Source organism: Simochromis diagramma, unplaced genomic scaffold, assembly GCF_900408965.1.
Source record: "Simochromis diagramma unplaced genomic scaffold, fSimDia1.1 OVJJ01000307.1, whole genome shotgun sequence".
NCBI lineage: Eukaryota > Metazoa > Chordata > Actinopteri > Cichliformes > Cichlidae > Simochromis > Simochromis diagramma.
Window position 1 is genome coordinate 983666 of NW_024386786.1, and position 22177 is coordinate 1005842.

A 22177-nucleotide genomic window follows, 5' to 3' on the forward strand; every position below is an offset into this window, starting at 1 on the left:
TGCTTAGGACTAATAGCATGTACCTGCACATGTTAGATGGATTTTGCTAGCTGGCAACATAGGGCTTTACCCTCTCAAATATGGCCAATTAAGGGGCTAAGCTACATGGGCATTTTGAGATGTTTTGGTGCTTCATTAATTACACAATGCAAAACTGGCTGCGCTTATGAGCCATGATACAAGTGTGCTGCCAAATGATGATCTGATGCTGATTGTTTTTGTTTGTTTGTCTGTTTGTATAAAACTATCTTGTAATAGCAGCCAGCAGGCATCGGGGAATACTGGCCCCAATATTCAGGCATTTATTTCAATGTAAGTGTTCCTACTTTCATGGTTCAGCTAACTTGATGTTTTCCAAGATAATGACCTTTTTGATTTTTACTAAACTAAAACTGTTCCTGAAGAGAACCATGTAGGTTCCATGTGCCATTAATCACTCATTTTCATTTGTTATTATGCAGACAAGATTAATGCAGGCCCACAGTATGTTTGGCTGTTTTGTTCATGGCCACTAATTGTTGGTGTATGTTTGAATTTCTGTTTTCAGTGTACATAATGTGTCCTCAATCCCAGCCAGCGCGCTCCTGGGCCATGCTGCCTTTTGTGCGTGTTCGCGTGAGCCTCATTCTCCCTCCAGCCTACATCACTGTAACCCCACCAACACCAACACCCTTCACACACACACACACACACCAGTCCCACCTCCCTATACCCGAACTACAGTGAAGCCAATTCAAGCGATTCTCCGCAGTGCTGAAGAGCAGAGTGAAGTAAAGACGGAGAAGAAGGGGGAGGAGTGAGAGAGGGGGCAGCACAGAGAGGAGAAGAGGGGAGATTCGGGGAAACACGGGATAGAGAGGCAGAGCGTGTGCGTACCGAGAGCAGTGAAGAGAGAGACAGAGATAAGGGGGGACCTGCCAGTTTGGTACCCAGGCTTCCCAGTGCGCACAGATCTCGGCTGCACCGTCCGACCAGCTCTCATCTCTGCAGGGTGAGTAGCTTCAGCTTCTGCTGTCATTTCAAACCGCGCCTTCATTTTATTCATGTATCTCTCATTTCTTTCACGCCACTCAAACCACCTCATTTTCGCATCTGTTTTAAAGCCGCTCACACTTTTTGGGCTCGCCTCAGCGACCCCCGTGTCTTTGGATGCGCTCGTCAGGACTTTAGTTTCGGCTACATGGATGACAGATCATGCTCATGCCCATGACTGTCTTGGTGAAACATTTTTATTCCGCTAAAAAAAAGCCAAGGATGTTGTATAAGAGAGTAATCTTTGTGCTCACCTCAGGTTGAGGAGGGAAGATGTGTTGTGTTGACAGCTGCTGATGAGCGTGTTTGCACGGCTGATTCCTCGCCAGTTAGTGCAGGAATGTTACTGTACCGTGATTACCGTGGTGCACTTGGAAGGAGCGCGCTGTAAAATTGTACAGTCTGAATACAGTCTGGTGAACAGCACAGTAAAGCCGCTTGGCTTCGGCGCGTGGAGGAGAGAAAAAAGGGGAGGCGGGGAAGCAAAGTGTGTGAGGTAGATGCGATCATGTGACTGTATGTGTGCGTGTGTCAAAGAGGGAGGGGATGTGTGCACACATTTGTGTGTTTATGTGTATGTGCTCTAAAGAACTCTTGGCTGCTTCTTGGGGAACCCATCCTGTGATACTGTTCCAGCAGACTGCAGCACTTCTTATTGGGTCTCGCTCTCTCTCCTGACTTACCTGTGGATAACGTGCGTGCGCGTGCCGTTGTGAAGGAAAAAGGTAAAAATGTAGAGAAGATGTTATTTGAAGTCTGCATTTTGTCTTTTACGGTTAAGCTTCTTTGCAAATATGTCCGTTTTAATGATGAGTTTTAATTTGACACGGTATCAGAATATTTTTACAAACGTAAAAAGGCAAATTTGTAGAAATAAGTTCATGTTAATCTCTACAACATGAATTATTCATCTTCTTGATGGTTTGGCAAAGAGTTTGTATTAGCTCTTGCGGTGTGTAGGATGCGAAGTAGCGATGGAAAATTCCATGGCTACAATTTGCAAGCGCTCAAGGCACGAAACATTTAGGATGGTGATTTTTTAGTGTTTTCAGTTACTCATTAGGTCCCAGTGATAGATAGAGTTAGCAATGTGGGTGGTTCTAATGGAAACTCAAATTGGCATTAAATTGGGTGTAATTTTGGTTGATAAGCCGTAAGAGAAGTGGTCGATTTTAATTAAAACTGAGGTGACAACGTGAACTCTACAACCTGAAATCTGCATCACTCAGAATTCCAGAAAATTAATATTTCCGTGTGAGAGACATATTTTCTCTGCAGGCTGAGAGAAAGCGCAGCCAGAATTTGTGGTTTCTCCCTTAGAAGGCACAAATCAGAAAGGCTTTAATTTCTAACAGGAGGCTCTAATGGAACCAAGTTTGTCTCAGCATGTCCATCCAGCCCCAAGAACTCACTTCATGTTAGTATAATAAAAAAATAATCCGTGTAAGACTTATCACAACAGTGATAGAAAGTCCTTTTCAAAAAACAAAAAGCTAATAAAAAACTAAATGACAAACTTTCAAGTTCCATGGATAAATTATGAATTCAGTTGTTGTATAATATTAAAATGGATCTATGTAGGGCTCAAGTGCAACACTGAGAATAAAATATCTGAAAATAGGTGAACACACTTTTAGATAGAAAGATAAGAAAATTCATTCTAAAGCTGCCTGACATAAATACCAGCCTTCTCTGAGTTAGCATGTTCTGTGTCACAGAGAGAAATAAAACAGTTTCTAAGTTAGCAACATTGTACTAGTTTAGGAGGCTGTCACAAATTTGTTTCACCAGTTCAGTATCTGACCAATTATGGAGTACGGTCACAACCACCCCCACCCTTCTGTACCTCATGTATGCTTTGGAATAGTGGACGAAGAAAATTTCTGGCACAATTTCCAAAGTACATTTCCTACTCCATATAAGAGATTGAAGTTCCAGGAACACTTGTGGTATGAAGAAAGACTTTATTCCTTGGATGTAATGAAATTCCCTTCTGACATATAGCCTAGAAGAATGTTTTCCTCATCTGAAGAAAGACACTTATTGTAAATTTCTGTGCTTAAAAAAGTTTATTGTGAAACTTTCCAAAATGAATTAAACCTACCAGAATGCGATGAAACAGCTGCTATGGCTTTACATGTCCAAAACATTAATACTGTGTTCAAGAAATATCATCTGAAGTTAAACACGGGCCAGGCTGTACTTTCATCCTGTACTATTTTGTCCAAGAAGATGGTGCAGTTGGATAAATGTCATCTTTATGCTGTGTGTCTTTTACTTCACAAGTCAGAACTGGGAATGACGTCATTCCCATGTTCACTGTACTGCAGTAGTATCAGCCAGAGAAGCAAGGAAACACATGTTTTATGCTCCCTAGCAGATAGAACCATTCATACAACACTAACAATACAACACAATACCTGTCTTTTTGTTATTGTTTCCACAGTTTAAAACACCACTGATGCACATTCACAGATAGAGCATGGTCAGTGGTCTGTGTGCAGTGAATCACAAGCACACAAACACAGTAGTACAGATCACAAATGTTACAGTTTTACTACCATTTGCGTCCACTGCTGCCATTGTGGATGACAAAGTTGGGATTGGTGGGGCTTTGCTGATTTTCCAAGTGAGAAGTTCGACTTTAGGTGCAACTTCCCACTTCAGTCTGAACACAGCAATTTTTAACCTTGCAGAAGAACACATTCTCATATACAAAGCCTTTTATAGAACTGGGACTATCACTAGAAAGAAACAATTAAAAAGATGTTGGCCCGTGTGAGGGAAAAGTTTATCTAAAAATGTTAAGGGGTAAAAAAAATGTTTATTTTTTTCAAAGTATGCATTCAACAAAAATCTGAAACAGAAACACAAAAACATCAACAGTGCTGCATAATAACGATGGTTTCTGTGGGCGCCTCACTGTCACATTGTTATAAAGTATACACAAAACAAGGTTAGCCCTAATGGTTAGCATTATTTTGTTCTGTTCACTACATTCAGGTAGCAGGTGGCATCTGGAAAACACATTTAAAACAACAATTAAGTTGATAACATAAATGGAGATCAAAGGCCATAAAATATGTTTAAAATGTTCACATCATCTAAAAGTAGTTGGTGTCATTCCCCAAGAATCAAATATCAAATGGTTCCTAGATTACTGTAACAAACCACCGAGCAAGCTAGCAAGGAGAAACACAGCTGCCAGTTCTCCCGATTCAAACCAAACCTGGACCTGTACAGCAGACAAGGTGGTCAGGTATAACAGACAACTGTTAACTTCTCTGCACATCTTTATAGACCTGTGGTTGTATGAGACATGAGGTATCATTATCTTCAGTAGGCGTGCTGTTCTCTGAGGTGAGGCGAAATGAATCATACTCTAACTTCAGTTGTTTAAACAGCTGATTGATGGTATGAGTCACTGACAATGGCAGGGTCAGTGCTTCATCTTCCACTGGGGTTACTCAAGGTACTGTAAAGTGCTTCACACAGCACTGCTGTCATTGAAAAGCCCACAACTTAAACTACAGGATGAAGTTTAAATTGCACCTGCAACGTTAGTAAAATTAAATTAGAATGATGTAATTGCAAACCAGTGTGGTTACTGCTGCTACTTAAATGAAAAGTCCATTTTAATTTAAGGAGTAGACAGTGACTGTAGTTGGGTATTAACCGGTTATAATGTTAATAATGACATAACACTTTTATCTTATTAATATGACATTGTTAAATGTTCTTTCAAGATCGACGATAACAAAACTTGGTTAAAAAAATATTGTAACACAGGGCTTAAAATAGGATTGAAAGCTACACAGTAAAACCAACATCATATGACATGAGAATATACTTCTGAATTCTTTAAGATGACTATAGAAGCGCTACAACAACTAAAACAGGACAGATAGAAAGCTGCCTCATAATTGATGATTTTCTGAGGCGATATTTTGCAGTTTCCAGCACCAAGAGTGAGTCATTGAACTCTTGGAATCGTACAGTAACAGCAAACTGATCCGAAACTGAGTTGATCCTTGAAGGCACTGCTCTGTCTGCAAATTTAAGAAAATGTATTTGTCTTTTTGCAACTAGGTTGCGCTGATAGTTACTAATGGATGAAGAAGAAATTAATGAATTAAGAATGAAAAAAAAAAGAAATTATGCTACGTTTTAGGAAGGTGGTGTGAGGAGGTTGGTTTGGTGTCAGACATTGGAGAACCCACCTCTTACCATTTTCAATCATTTGTCTGTTGTTTCTTAACTACAAATTTAAACTTAAACAAGAGTCAGCATGTCAGTTTGTAAAGACTGTGAAAAACATTTCCAGTGTGAACATGCGATAACAAAACGGAAACATGCAGCGGAAGTAGATCGCCCATTTTGCTGTTAGTTTGAAGGAGTGGCTGAAATTAGGTTAAAGATATACCAGAGGTGGGACAAAAAGCAAAAGTGTTTCCAAACCCTTTATTTAGCATGTGTATATATATAAAAGGAAGAAGGCTAGCATTACCATGACATTATACGAATTAACACAGTTGTGCTTGTGATAGCTGTGCTGCTAACATTAGCACTACCATCAGTGACAAATATGGACACTTCTTTCAAACTAACCCAGTTTCAGCGCACGTGTAGATGACGGATATCAACTCACACAGTGCCGTGTTTCTGTTCCAGCTGAGCACTTAAATATTAAACCACCAGGCCCTTAAGCTGCAGCACAGTATTGTACTGAGATACAAGATTTACTTATATAATGATTCGATGTGGCATCTCTAATCTGAGGGAAGCAAGCCAAAATAAAAGCCCCATCCCATCAAAAAGGCCACTAGCAAAACAAAGGCTCAGGGAAAGTAATATGGACCTGTATAATACTCAGTCACAGTAGCCTCCTTCAGGGTGTCTTTTTGATTTCTCTCTAACTGCTTCAGGATCTTGTCCTCTATTCTCTGGTAATCCTGCAAATGTCCATAAGGGATCACTTCCATAATATTATTAATACATAATATTGTAGGAAACAAGAAGTACACAAGAATGCTCGGTAGAAAAGGTCACACCCTCCACATCTTATTATACTTATAGCCAAGCATTCTGAGTGGGTGAGCTTATGGGGTTGGCAATAGCAGTCCCAATCGCCTATAATTCTATAGTTCTAAATGCATGAGATGAAGGGCTTTCCAGTGTTTTCAATCTGACTAAACCAAGACTAGCTATAAATTGCTAGCTTTGCACCCATCAGCAGTGTTGCATTTTCAGTGTTTGAATCATGCAAGGTCAGTTCGTCTTCAGGCCAGTCACAGCTCAGTGTGAGCTCAAACCCAAATTATACGAAATTCACACTGAAGGTGAATGAAACTGTGTGTGACTGGACATGGAGAGATTCTTTTCAGGGTTTTGTGAATGCTGCTCTGCACAGACATGCACTGCAGGATGTGTCACACTTAACACTGCCTGCCTGCCAGCCCTGGTGCATGCATGTGTGTGACATAGTATTTGTGTATGCGTCCGTGTGCATGCGCATGTGTGTGTGTGTGGACTTTCCTCAGTTTTTGGGCCAAGGTCTTTCCCTCTAAGCTCTCATTCATTTTTCTTCTTCCTCCTCTTTTATTATTTCACTGCATGTCTGCTTTTCCCTACCTGTCTTTAGCACAGTAGCAGGCAGTCTCTCATAGGCTCCTTCTACTGTGTGTGTGTTTACCTGCTGCATGAGCTAATTATCTTTATCAGTCCAGAAGTCATTCTACGACCTATAGGATGACGTTTGTTTCCCAAAGCTTTCTTTTTACAAGTACCGCTTTCTTTCTCAGCTAAATTCCATGAAAAGTCTTAAAGGATTGTGATGCTATTTTTCTACGTTGTTTTCCTCCTTTACTCTCCTTCAACATTCCCTCTCCTTTTTTCTCCCTTTCTTTTTCCCGCTCTTTCCTGATGTAACTGCTTTCAGAATTAATTTCCTCCTTTTCACCCTGATCTTCTTCTCCATAATCCTTTTGACCAGTTCTTCTGTGTCATAGCACACAGTCCAACCCCTTCCTTTGCTTCTTTATTCCATTTATAACTAAATCTGGAGTTCTTTCATGCAGTAGATGCATCTGACCTTCTAGCCCTTATATTTTCTTCTTCCTCTTCTTCCCTCTTCTCCCTCTCTTCCTCTTTATGTGGTCTTTCATTCTTTCTATCTTTAAATATCTGTCTCTTCCCCTGTCAGTTGGCATGAGGCTCTCAGTGCTGACAGAGAGACATATTGCCTTCTCAACAGAAAACAACCCTCCACCCCACCCCCAGCATTAGCTAACTAACCTGGGAACGCCATCTGCGGAGCCCTGCCCGGCACCATGGGACACGTGGACGTTTCGTGGTGCTCAGCAGTTGCTTTGCCTTGCTCCACACTGACCTATCGCTGCTGCAGAGTCTTTTATCTGTTTCTTGTTTAATTATTTGCCAGTTCCAGATTTTAGGGCCAATATTTCAGTCCTCTCAGGGTTTTCTGAACTAGAAGTTTCCTAGAAGTCATAGCAAATGACGGATACGTTAAATTTGATGTGGGTGAAAAAAAGCAGTCGTGATGCCCAAATTCAGTACTACATAACAGTGAGTCACCAAACGATTATTATAAAACAAAACACTAATTTAATTAACTTGTTTAATTACTTATATAGTATTACAGTATAACTTTCATCTGAGGATGTGATGATCTACTTGATTGTTTTAAAGCTTTCTTTGCTCCATGCGGTTTTAAAGTCTAGTTTAAATTTCTGCTTCCAGCATTTATGATTTTATTTTGTAATCCTATCCTGTTTTACACTTTAGTAATTTCTGCTGTATTTGGTTTTCCATCAGTATTCAGGCACCAGAGCTCAGTCAGCTCAGGAATCTTCTATCATTTATCCACTTTTTTCCTTTTGTCCCCTACATGATTTTTTGTTAACACTGAATTGAGATTTGGGTAGTCAGGTCTTCCCAACAGCCGGAGGGAAACAGTTTGCAGTGTGAAAAACTTCCAACAGAGTAAAAATAATCCAGAATGAAGCATTTATAAACTTGTGAACTGAAACAGTGAGCATTTTATGAGAACAAATGGTGACAGTGGCAACAAGATATGAGGTGCTATCAACAGGAAGAACAGGAAAACTGCGGCATCCCGACACGCAGCGTGGATACATGTGCAGCGAGAGTTTTGTCACTAACATTTGAAACATTTAAATGGCAGTTTTAATGCTATATTGCTGTAAACTAAACTAAATTATTTTGACACAGTTTAAACTACATGAAAGTGGCTTAGCCAAAAACTGTAACATTATAACACCGATAACATTAAAGTTCACTATAAAATGGATTATTTCAATTATGTTGCGGACTTTTTTAGCAAGTAGCATTTTCTCTTCTTTTTCTTCACCTTTGTTCTACCACTTGATTGTGCTGTTTGCCAAAGCTGGAACAAATTATGATCTATGAGCCTGTCATCCTGCATCCAGATCTTCTCCTCACTGATATGTTACATCTTGCTAAATTTAAATCCCTTATTTGCCTTTTTTTTTTATTAACAGCTGCAATGCCATTCTCCTGATTTGACCACAAAAATCATTTTAGCATAAGCTGCTATGAAAATGAAAGTTAAATAAACCCCCTGAACATTTGCTTTCAAATTGTAAAGAATCCCTTTCTCAGTGAAACCCAGTGTCTTTACAGTTGAGATTAATCCCTAATTATCTTCAAAATTAAATGTTTTCATCAAATTCAGCTCAGTCCAGCTTGTCATTGTGTCACACAGTACTACAATCATAACTTTGTTCATTTAGTAATAAGCACAATTACCAACACAAATGCAACATCATAATCACCTTAAAGAGGTTTTATAGTAGATAAAAACCATCTCTTGACTGTACTGCACAATGGTCTTCTTATTAAGTAAATGGCCTATTTCCAGAAATTAATTCAAATATTCAAAGCTCCTGATTAAGAGGAACTTATTATCACTCATACACTGACAACCCTGTTTTAATGCCTTAATTAGTAAGGGACACTAATTCATTAAGATGGACTTCATTGGGGATACTTCTGAGCTTCCAATAAAATTGGAATTAGTAATAAGTTCAAATTAATATATTAATTGTCATAAGGAATATTGGAGACATTTGCTTGGTAACGAAGATGATTTCACATTTTGGGATGTGCATATTTAACATTTTGTACTGAAGGACCACAGGTGATGGGCTAACAATGTTTCAGGTTTATGACTGTGATAATTCACTGTACCTAAGTTATAGAACAGGAGTCCCCAATCCCAGGTTTTAGATCTCACCCTGGGTCAACACACCTGAATCAAATGATTGGTTCATTACCAGGCCTCTGGAGAACTTCAAGACACGTTGAGAAGGTAATGTATCCATTTAAATCAGCTGTGATGGCTCAAGGACACATCTAAAATCTGCAGGGACACCGGCCCTTGTGGACAGGGATTAGGGACCCCTGTTATAGACTCTTGAGCTTAATCACAACAAGATTTTGGCTTCTGGGGATAAAGATTTACAGGAAATGGCTATATAATGGATTGGACTGGAAACTATGGTGAAGAGGGGTCTTAGTTAGTACTATTTTATAATTTATGGGGGAAAATATTGACTTTAGCCGAAAAGAAATGTTTTAAGAACACCATGATACCCTCTTCCTTTCTTCTGGGTAAGTCAGCGTTCGGTCAGTATTGCAGTTCTTGTCAGGTCAAGGTAGTGTTTGAAGAAACAACTACTGAGTCAGCATTTAAGAGAAGACGAGTGTAAACATTTCAGTTCAGTACATATGATAGTGCTTTTGTCAAAACACACCTAAGCAACATAAACAAAAAGTTGAGGAAGTGTAATTTGTCAAAAGAGTGGAAAATCAGGGACGTAGAGTGTAATGTAGAGATTTTCAGCACGGCAGCAGTGGACAGCTCCTCAAAATGCTCCACTGCTGGAATCTCCAGAAAATGTTCTATTAAATGTTCACGATTCTACAGCAGAAAATCACTGAAAGAGCAAAAACAATACCCCCAAATTATTAATTATGGTTCAAAAATGATCATTATAGGCTGAATTTAAAGTGTCCTTATTTAATTCTCTGCATTCCAATTAGAGAAAAAGTGAACTCAGGACTAGTTTTGGTATTAAAATTAGAATAAAATTGCATTATTTATGCCTCAAAAAGCCTCAGATGCAGGTTAAATGATTGACAGGCATAACATAACTTTTTGTTTCTTTTTAAATACATTATTTAACATTACATAACCAAAAATGCTTTGAAATAAATCCTGTTAAAAAAAATCCACTTTCTTTTTTAACATTTCTTTTACATCTGTGCTCAGTCCTTTTCTAACCACTTCATTAATCCACGTTACCTGTATCCTCCTCCTTTTCTCCCATTAAACATTTTCCCTCTTGATTAAACTTTTCCTCTTCTTTCTGTCTCTCCTTCCTTCCTTTATAACTTTCCACCTCTTTAGAAAGTCGCTTCCCATTACACTCCTTTTAATTGCTGCCTTTCTTTACCTCACCTCCTATTTTCTTCTCATTCCCTTCTTAACCATCTATGTCCCATCTGTCCTTTCTTCCCCTTCACCTTTTATCCTCCACCCTCTCCAACCCTTATTATGTTCCCTTATAATCGTTTCCCCTTTTTTCCACCCACTTTTCTCTTCCCACTTTCCCTTCAGTGCTTCCTTCCCACATCATTACTTCAGGCTGTTTGTTTCTTAGCACCTCTTCTCTATTCATCTGTAATTCATTACATCGCCTCTGCTCCTGGATTGTCCCTGCACACACATAGTTAGCAGCGTGGTGCAACCTGGGAATTGTGGTTGTATTCTCAAGGCTTAAACTACAAAGAGAACCTCATCCCAGCCCATTTGTTGTCTGCTATCTCAGCAAACACAGGCCTGGTAGTAGTGTGTGTGTGTGTGTGTGTGTGTGTGTGTGTGTGTGTGTGTGTGTGTGTGTGTGTGTGTGTGAGTGTGTGAGAGAGAGAGAGAGAGAGTAAAACTCTCAGAAACATTTATGCACTGACCCAGCAGATCTTGTCCTCCAAACCCACATTTCTTCAAGCTTCTGCCTCTCTAGTGTTTTAAAGCTAGCTCATGACCAGAATCAGAATCAAACCATTTTATTAATCCCACAAGGAAATGCTTTCTAAAGATGCTCAATTCCATTACAAATATGAACAACAGAATATATGAAGATGAAAAAAAATGTCAACTCAGTCCAAGGAGCAATATACTAAAATATGAATTCCATATAAAGTTCAAACAATGGTTTAAAATACTTTTTGTTGAAAATAAGATTTTTCTTTAAATCAGGTTTACAAATGGTAGTCTCGGGAGACTGAAAAAATATGTCCCAAAAACTGCAATTCCATAATTGGCCACTAGAGGCTGACTGTAAAAGAAGTCAGTACCCTGTTATAAGTGTTATACTCTGGTACTGCCTTTCATTAACAGCAGCTGTACCAGTAATAAACCTTATTTAAAGTTCATCTGTTTACATTTTAGGGTTTAAATTTTGCATTAGTGTGGATGCGACCACTTTAACTGCACAGTGGATGCTGACACAGGAGGCTGCCATACATACTTTACATAAAAGATGGATGCACATTCAAGCTTTAAAAGTGAAAGCATTGAGGAGGTGTCTTAAACCAGATTTGTGTTATTATTTTTTTTAATCACCATCATGGAACAACTTCTATAAATGCAATAAGCCAGACTCTTATGTAAAACTAAGGACAAAGAAAAGTTGTCTCACTTTAGCACCTCAGTAAACACGCTATGGTCTCAATCGTGAGATTCAATTGTTTTTAAAATAACATTTTTTTAAGACTCAAAAAGGACAATAAAGCACAGCTTTCTTCAGACCGCTTTGTGATTGACGAGTTGTTGTTGTATTAGCTGTTGTATTAGCTCGCAGTGTCTCTGATTGAATCTGATTCCATTGCACTGTTCAAATCACGATTAAAAACCCACTTATTCAATCTTGCCTTTCCCTCTAGTTAATATTTCTTTTATGATTTTATATCATGCACTTTTATGCTCATTTAAATTCTTGTTTGCTCTGTACCTGTTGCTTTCCTATGTGTTAGTGACAGTTATCTTCTTGCATATTTAGTACTTGCTTTGGTCCTATTTCTATTATCCTCCTCCTATACTCTATCTTACTTGTTAAGCACCTTGGCATACCCTTGGTTTTTAAGTGTGCTTTATAAATAAAGTTTATTATTATTATTATTATTATTATTACTCTCAGTATCTCAGTGAGATCTACTCACTGCTCACTACATCTGCTGTTCCCTCGGTCGTGACTCTGACTTTTATAACTTCACTTTGGGTTTCAGCTTGTTTACTTTCTGTTTTGTGACTCTTTATGGATTTAGTATATTCTGAGTTTCTTTTCTTGTTGTTTTGTTATATTTGACTTAAAGGTTGTTTCCTGTTAGTTCCCTCTTGTGTTCCCCGGTGTCCTAGTGTCATCAGCATGTGCTCTTTGTTTTTCCACGTTCCCCTGTCTAGTCCTTGTGTTCTCCCCTATGTCAAATTAACCCTTGTTCCCCATTCAGGTCTGTCTTCCTGTTTTTTTTTTTGTGGTAACTGTTATTTTCCTTGGCTTGTGTTGTGTTTACTTCCCTTTCCTCTATAGTTTCCAACCATGCGTTTCACCTTTAATTATCTCATGTGTATTTATCGTCTGTGTTTCCCTCTGTTCTTTGGCATGTCCAGATGGTAGTGTCTTTCTTTGGTCTGTATTCCCACTGTTTTTACTTTGAATCAAGTTCCTGCTCTGCAAATGTTTCAGTTTTTGTTTGCTTTTGGACTACCAACAAAAAGGTTGTGTTTTTGTCTTTGAGACCTGTCGCCTGCATTGAGCCCCTGATCCTGCTTGTCACACTGCCAAATCTGGTTTCAGAAGAGCAAGGTGAAAATGTCCAAAAGTGTCAATGTGGATATGTCTATATTTTAGATAGTCTGTAAGTTGCTACCAATACCTGTCTAGGCTTCACCTCTGCTATATCAAGTTACTGAACTCTTCTTCTCAGTAGGGATTGTAGTACTTAACAAATAAAAAATAACCCGACTCACTACAAAAGTTAATTGTAGCTTACTAACAGCTGATCTGAGATGTTTGTGGTTTAGTTCTGTAGTGAGATCAAATTTAGCATTTTTTAGTTAATCAGCGGTAATTAACAGGCATCTGTCTCCATTTGACGCACCCATATAGTCTAACCAATCTCATTAGCATTAGCTGATAACTTAGCATTTCATTTCTTAAACCAAATATGATGATGTCTAAATCAGAGAACATACAACTAAAGATGAGGTTTCAGAACCACAAACTAGTGGGTCATGTGACTGCTTTCATCGCTGATTTACAGTCTTTGAAAATTTACCACAAACTTCTAACACAAGTCAGTGCTGACAAACTAATTCCTCCAAATAAAGAAAAACAGTTTAGAGCACAGGTGTCGAACAGGAGGCCTCGAGGGCCGGTGTCCTGCAGGTTTTAGATGTGTCCTTGATCCAACACAGCTGATTTAAACGGCTAAATTACCTCCTCAACATGTCTCGAAGTTCTCCAGAGGCCTGTAATGATCTAATCATTTGATTCAGGTGTGTTGACCCAGGGTGTTATCTAAAGCCTCGAGGCCTGGTCTTCGACACCCCTGGTTTAGAGTGAAACAATTAAATGCCCAAAGAAGGCAAATAAATAAATTTAAAAAAATTAAAAAAAAATAAAAACATGACAACTTTTTCATGTTTTTTTGCCTTTCAGTACAAACATTTCAGACACGTAGGTTAGTTAGGAAAACTATCTACTGTAGTGCAATGCCACCAGTCTGAAAGTCATCAACAGAGAGTGAAAAAGCCTGAATGAAGTAATCTAAAAGCCCACAGAGTGAGACAGTTATCTGAGTCCCGCAGGTACTCGACTGTGTCTCTTCTGGTCTAAGTGGTGGATGGATTTTTGTGTTTTGAGTCAGCAGCACTGAGCGCCTGATTGCCTCTCGTGTTGAGTCTGACATTTGCAGCACTAAGACTGATGCTTATTTACTTGAGCACCAATCACTTTTGTCTTTTTCAGAGGATGTGACTTTGGGAGGCAGTGACGTCTCTGAAAGTGTCCGTGACGTCTTACTCGACTGTGCAGAAAGGGCAAAGTCACTGTCCTCGCTTTGCTTTTCCTTTTTATAACAAGTCAAGGTATAACTCTGACTGTGCATGTGACTGCAGATTTTGTATGTTTGGAGTCATGTATTCATACTGAGTCCTTCTTCAAAATGTATGTGTTGCCTGAAAAATTAATGCAGGTTATACTCTCTACAGTTTGTTCAAATTTTAAAAAGACATAACCTTTTCATAAGCTTAGCTATTTGAGATCTTTGGTCCTTGGCTGAGTTCTTAAAGCTAAAGCTAAACTAGTTTTTATTAAAGTCAGGCATTGATACTCCCCAGAAATTCTGCTTCTGTGCACATCCTCATGTCTCCTGTTCGTTTGCAATCTCCTACACGTGTGCACTCGCACGTACACCATCATATACTTAGTGCCATCATCTTCGCAGGAGGTTTCCGTTGATGGATGTTTTACCATATCAAATATTTGTAATGGGTGAGTTATGCTTGGGTGAGCGACTCTTCTCTGACACTGCTGAATGTGCTCTGCACCGTCTTACTTGAGCGATGATGTCACGCCTCACTCTTCCTCTTGCTTCCTTTCGCTTCAATTCTGATCTTGTCTCCTGACTTAATTTTGTTCTTGGCTGGTCTCTTATCGGCTTCTCTCTCTTAAGCCTCACCTCATAAACAGCATCGTAAAAGTCAGTGTACCTCCTTTAACGCCCTGTTTTCACTGTTATTTATTAATAGTAATGCATGAAAACCATTCAATGTAACCATAAATATCCTCTTCAAAAAGAGCAGTGTCTGCCTTTTATATAAAATTAAAATGTTTTTGAAAATGGAGACGACTTTTGTTGTGAGACCTACAGCAGTAAAGCTGCTGCGTTTCTGCAGACTCTTCACACCGAGTTCACCGAGTTCAGCAGGTTGACTTGTGTTCTGTGTTTGATGGTAAAATCTAAAATTAATTGAATAACTTTGTCATTGTTATCTTTTTTTTAAAAGCCCCATCACACCTTTAAAAGATTGGTCCAAAAATAATGCAGATACTTTTCAAAGTAAAAGGCTTAATTTCGGTGATACACTATTATGTGTTGCTTCAGAGAGCATGTTCACAAGTTTTGTTGTTTGAAACTTGGGAACATGTTTAAAGAAAGGTACAAAATAACATGTGACTGAACTTACATGATATGTGGAGACAGGAAACGTTTCTAAATTTGTCTTATGTTATTTCTAAACAGCATCATAAAGACCAGCTGCAAAATGTGTCTTTAGATATCATGGAAAGTTGACAGAGATGGCAAATCCTGTTAGACTTCCCTTATGATGCTATATGTATAATGTACATATATCTATATGTGTGTAATGTAAATATGTCTACCTTCTGTGTCCACCGACCCCTTCACACAGTGAACAAGGGAACACAGTGAGGTTTTGCCCTTCCTCAAACTAGCAGTTGTCTTGACTTGAACCCTCAACAAAGGAAAACAGAAGTTCCACTGAGCCCGACGCTTTTAGGCCTCCACAAAATACAGAGACCTTACCTTTGTTCCACTCCCCCACCATATTACAGGGACCTACTCAAAGTAAATCCTTCACAAAAATCTTTCACTTTGCCTTGTGAATCTTTTTGTGTTTGACCTGTCTTATATACACGATGCTATTTGTGTAATATATGATGTCGTTGTTAGTTTGAGGAAGTGCAGAGCCCCACTGTGTTCCCTTGTTCACTGTGTGCAGGGGTTTGTAGACAGAAAGGAGAATACTGAAAATGTTCTGTGGAAAGATAACCATCAGAAGTGGATGATCATACCTGCTCTAACAGGTGTGCTCGTCTCTCTTCTCCTTCATATCACGTATTTCCATAATAAATGTCTCCTGAGAGATTATTTCATCTCCTGGATGACTGCTTCTCATTTTCTCTACATGAGGAAAAAACTGGTTTTACAAGATTTCCAAAACACAAAGACAAGAAGGAAAAAATAGGTGATTCTAATATTGATCTTATCATAAATCAGTGCTTTTTACATGTGTTGTCACTGAGGATCAGGAGCTCAAACTGTGCATACATTCGTATTTTGTATCAGAGCTGATGCCATTTTGTTTGTCATGAGTAAAGCCCATGGCAATTATCGAACTGCATTAACATGATTCAGCCTCAGCTTTAATTAATGGTTCCCACTGTACACCGCTGAAGGTGAGCTGGACTGCAGGTGGCCTGCCAATTAGTATAAATTTATGCATGCTCGTAGCAGAGACAGTTGCATTATTTCTCTAATTTATGTCCGTGTAGAAGTAGCTCACAGCTGAAAATTGAAAGCCGGTTTGCGAGCATGTTCGCTGCCTCAGTCCTCAGCATGTTGAATGTGACCTCCATTTTGACTGGATGTATGAAGCCCTGTCGTGTTTGTGTGTACATGAGACCAGGATGTTTTTCAGCTTGTCAACAGTTGAAGTGATACATGGCAGAGGCAGCGTTTCTGCCACCTAGTGAGTGCCAACCTGCAATGCATGCGCATGCAATGCAGGAACCTGACACACCGAATACGAGAAGAAGCTGATCAGCCAGTCACAGTGTGAGCTTTGCCAAAATCATTTTGGCTACTTACTGATCCTCAGCAGCATCCAGAAGATTGAAAAACAAAACAAAACTGTGACCAGACCACAATTTTAACTATTAGTGAAAATTATTTATTATTTACCAAAGCTTTGCGGCTTCCATATTTTTTCTTTTATTTTTTCTTTTATTTATATGTTCTTTTCCATTCTTAACTGTGTATATATGCAGTGAATTAACTTTGAGATATTCTGATTATTGAATGAATTAACTTTGAAGAGAACAAATTTTTTGACACAGCCTTTCGTTCTCAAACAAACAGGACCTCAGTTACCTTAGGATCAAAGTCATCCCTGTTCTCCCTCTCACTCGTCAAATGATATGTTTTGCTTCTCCCTTGCAGGAGATGACTTGTTAACACCTCAATAAACTTTTCTTCATTTGCTTTCTGTCATTTTTTGCTGAACTCAAAATATTTCTGAGCATAATTTGTCACATTGTTGTCTTTCCTTAACTTTTTTTCCTTTCTTGTTTTAAATTTTCAGGTCCGCTTTTCAATCTTTGCAAATTTTACAGTCTTTAAAGCATGCTACCTCCATATATATGTGTATATATATATATATATATATATATATATATTACAAAATCATCTTAAATATCTTAAAATTTCAGGATTGGTACACACATTGCTATTTTACTTCAACAATGTGTCTTCTTTCAGAGGGACGGACAGAAAATATCCAAAATGTACATATAAGTGTTGGACATTTATAATAAGACAGCAATTTCTGATTTATGGAGAGATACAAAAAGACATTATTGCTCTTAAAATCTTTGACTTTAATATGAATTTAACAAAGAATGTTAAACACTGGATAAAGAGGCTCAAACGTTCAAGGTCTAGTTTTGAAAATGATGGATTTTATCACATATTTAGAGAGAAGATGTTGCATTTGTGTATTTAAGGATCCAGCTTCATAAAATGAAAAATATTTGCTGAATTGCTGCGTGATATAAGCAGTTAACCTGAATGTTATACTGCCTTTCAACAAGAAAGTGGTTTATTTTTTCTTCGGTTGTCCATGCACATATTTCATAGCTGAGGTCAGTGAAACTCAAGACAGGTTGTGTGTCCTCGTCATCTCTTCTTTTCCACATTTTTTTTAACTGACACCACAGAAATCATTAGATAATGCTGTACTGTGTCAGGGACACCACCAAGGGGGTGGCCACACCCCCAGATTTCCTGCCCCCCAGCAAGACTGTTCTTTTTGGTAATACTATTTATAAACGTGAGCACAAGAGAGAGGAAAACACCCTACAATGAGTTGAAACATTAATTCTGTTTTTTTGTGCCGCCCCACTATTTGTAGGCCCTCCCGCCCCCGATCTGTGGTATAGCTCTTTTTTTCCCTCTTTGATTAATTTGTTTAATCCAGCAAATTAATTCACTGTTTTCTCCTCCTTGTCTTCCTGCATGCTGATCCCTGCTGTATTTATCACAAGCAACACTGATCACCGTGATTTTATCTCCTTTCTCCTCAGATGAGTTCATTCAGTACGAGGGCGCTGACACTTCTCTCGTCGGTTTTTGGGGCCTGCGGTTTGCTGTTGGTGGGCGTCGCTGTGTCGACAGACTACTGGCTGCTGATGGAGGAGGGAATCGTCCTGCAGCAGAACCAGACCACTGAGGTCAAGATGGCGCTGCACTCTGGCCTCTGGAGGGTCTGCTTTGTGGCTGGTTGGTGACAGTTCCACAGTATAAAATTAATTATATTTACATAAACTCAGTTTAGTTATATTTTAAGTCAATTGGTAATTATAAAGATAATTTGATGCCATTAATTTCAGTTGTTTATACATTTATTCTGCTATCCCACAGCAAAGTTCTTTTTTTTGCCATGAATATACTTATTCTTCAAAAATCAGACACATTATTAAACAAAACAATTTGTATAGATGTGCATGTACAGCAGGCTACCCATTTTGTAATAGTCCTGCTCGCCTTCTTTCATATTTATTTCATTGCATATTTATTTTATTTGTCAAAGTGTGGCTTTTGATCGGCGTTTCAAGGATAAAATGCTAATGTCTGGTTTGAAATATACACGCAACAGTGAAAAACATATGGCAGCAATTCATGAAACGTGCAACCGAAAGGGAGAGCCTTATCTTTGCCATTCAGTCTAAGGCTCGCAGCTGGTACAGTTAAAGTTCACCTCGTCTGAGGGACTAACATTATTGAATTTGCTCTCTTAATCCACTCTTTTTGCAAAAAAAAAATCAGTCTTAAAATAAACGCTGAGCACTGCATCTGTTCCACACTGCTTCCATAGACGGTTATGAATCGAAGTGAAACAGTTAAAATATATTGATTTCATGTTGCACAATGTTTACAATGAATTAACTTTTTTCTTGGCACACTGGTTCAAATAAATTTTGCTCTGTCACATTTGTTGTGTTCAAGGCTTAAACAATGCATGACAGCTGCTAATGAAAACAGCATTAGCAGCCGTGCACATGGTAACCTTCATGTGCAACAAGGACCCGTGTCCTGACTGACTGCAGAGGAACAGAAACCGAGTTAGACTACCTTTATCCCTTTCTCTCCAGACAAATGCTGGTACCCAATGTGGAGCATCAGAAAAAGAGGGCAGCAGAATAAATACACGTATATGTGTGTTGACTCAGCAGGGATAAAAGCTGAGGATCGTTATTTGATGCCAGAAAGCCGTGACTCATTTTCCAGACATCTTTACCATAAATTGATGCAAAAATGTTCATTAAAAAATTCACCATAATGCAGGAACTTCTCTGGTAGATACTGAGACCCACCACAAAGTCAGTGGCTTCTAAGTTGGAGCCAATGACATCAGTGGCTATTGGCGGGGCTTCACTGTGAGGTGCTGCAGCCCACAGATTTTTCCATTACAAAAATTACCCCCAGATAAGCTGTATAATACTCAGTCAGGAACAGAAGTATTAGAGACATTTTGAGTGTACTGAGTGTCCTGAAACATCACAAATATTTAACTTGGGCATATTATGGGCATTAAACTCGTAAATAAGATCCAAACATGACATCAGCTGTTGGATGATGCCTAGCTAAAGACTATGCCCAAATCTAACTTCTTAAAATAAGTACAATATTTATTATGAATGGGAGAAAAAGTCACCTGTGGCAGAATTTGGCTTTGTTAGATAATTGTTTTTGAACCGAATGATAAAAACGGTATTTTCACTCGTACACGCAAACAAACACCAGCAGGCAGGACACCGAAACACAAATAGCTGTCCTTATTGCAGTAGCTGTCTCTGTCTTTCGGGTCATGATGGTGTTGCTCTGGGGAGGTGGCCATGTTTGTGTTTCCCTGTTGTCTGACGCCTGGTACAAAAGGTCAGAGGAGGGAAAACGCCAGTGGCATTTGGAAGAGGGTGTGTGGGTGAGAGAGGGAGGAGAGCTATCACATTTGTCTGCAGATTTGTGCATCGTTTTCTGGTATGCTTTTGTATACATACAGATGTCAGGTTTGCGTGTTGTGTATTGCATGTGTGTGTCTGTGGCTACAGTTTGAGGTTAATCGTTGTGTCTGCATTCAGCTCGTCTCCCTCTCTGCTCAGACCTTGTTTTCTCCCGAACCTCCTGACCTCCATCTGTCTCTGCCTCTAATTCACTTTTTCTCTCCCTTCCATTCTCTGCCTCCCTGTTTCTGTTTTTTTAAACTCATTTCTTTTGAGATGCCTCGCTTCTCTTTCACCTCTCATTTTATTTGTCCTTTCTAAATCTCTTTGTCTCCACTGTCGCTCTGTCTCAGTCTGGCCGTCTGCCCTTTCTCTGGGTTTTTATAACCTCTTTGTTTGTTTATACTGGTTTTATTTCTGCATGCGCATAATCCCCCGACTGTTTGCCACCCAAACAAGTCCAACCGTGCTACCCGCTTGTGGCTTTCCTTTTTCTCGTCTTTCTTTCTTTTTCACTTTTTTCTTTCCCCCCCAGGGTCCGAGAAGGGCAGATGTGTGGCATCGGAATATTTCACAGAGCCAGAGATAGAGATCACGACAGAAAACACAGCCAACATACTCAGTAAGTCACTTTCATACACACACAGACTCTTATATTTATTTGAAATTTCAAAGTTTCTACCTTCTTTTAAATCTGCATCTAGAGAAATAGTCTCTCGTAGGAAGACAGACCAGACTCACCAACATTTCTGTCTTTACATCTGTTTCACATCAGTCTATTATTACAGTTGTTTGCTGATTTGTCTTCTCAGTGCTAAATAGAGCTGTGACTCTATGAGTCACTCAACAACAGACACACAAAATACATGCATACATATCTTTTGTTGACTTAAATATTCCTTACACGTGGTTTTTGTGATGCCTTGTGTGGGTCTGTAACATAAGAACAAAGGAAAGAGGAGAGCGTTGCATGGCTCTGATGACTGATCTGACAGGTGCTCTCTGGTGGTTCGGGTAGAAATAAAAAAAAACCCACTTGTTACTGGAAGATATGTGGGGCAATTATGAAAATGTCTTTGATTAAACAGAATAATTAATTACCATTAAAACATTAAAACACTTCTCCTAAAGACAGAACACCTATTTGTGCAACATATGGAGTATATATGTCTGGAAGAAAATGTTTATACATGTGATATACAGATCAGAAGGTCAGAAGTTGTTTCTAAAGGCTTACATGTTGCTTACAGTTCAGGGTATACGTGAAGTTTAATACAGTTTTTTGTTTTATGTGTTTGGTTTTGCTACATTAGATCATTGCATGTCTCCACCACTGCACCACTTTCAAGGGATTTATATAACAATAATATTACAATTTATTCATGTCACATTTCAAACGTTAGTTACAAAGTGCTTTACAAAACGCAAAAGAGTTGACACTCGGGGTGACAACCCCACGATGTGTTTAATAAACAGAGTTAAAACAGCAACAACAAATACAAATGTTAAAATAGAAAAGTTAAATAAACACTGAATAATACAACAATAAATAAATTAATAAATTACTTAATATAAATTATTTATAGTAAAAGAGATTTCTAATGTCAATGGATGTTTTTTTCCTGGTTAAATACGATTAAAACAGAGCCAGGGCAATGACCAGCTTCTCTGCCAGGTCACTTCGACTTTGGGTTTCAGTCATTACGCAGGACTATACACAGAACTGTGGGACCGTTTTGGAGAGGAGGTGAGGTTAGCACACTCCCTGTCTGGATAAAGACTTCAAAACGTGATGGTTTCAAACAGAAAGTGCCTTCTTTAATGAGCTGATGGAACGGTTAGACCAGTCTGACCTGAGAAACAAAGGCAGTGGCTCAAGTCGTGAGGCCTGAGTAAAACTGTAATGGATGCAGAAGGGAGGCCATGTAAATGTAACTAATGTCAATTTGATATCAAATGTGTATAGCCAGTGTGGCCTTGTAAAAATGGGATGTGGGATG

General features: G+C 38.8%; 1 protein-coding gene across 2 annotated transcripts in view; it reads left to right on the top strand.

The window, feature by feature from the left end:
• The first annotated feature begins 625 nt into the window (after positions 1-625).
• LOC120728194 (voltage-dependent calcium channel gamma-7 subunit-like) overlaps positions 626-22177 on the top strand; it is a 40230-nt gene continuing 18678 nt past the window's right edge. The window contains exons 1-3 of one of the 2 annotated variants that reach the window (XM_040022991.1): positions 626-1757; positions 18261-18456; positions 20713-20799. In XM_040022991.1, coding sequence (XP_039878925.1) covers positions 18261-18456; positions 20713-20799 — 283 coding nt within the window. In that variant the 5' untranslated portion in view covers positions 626-1757. The remainder of the gene's footprint in view (positions 1758-18260; positions 18457-20712; positions 20800-22177) is intronic. The other variant, XM_040022990.1, reaches the window with a different exon arrangement.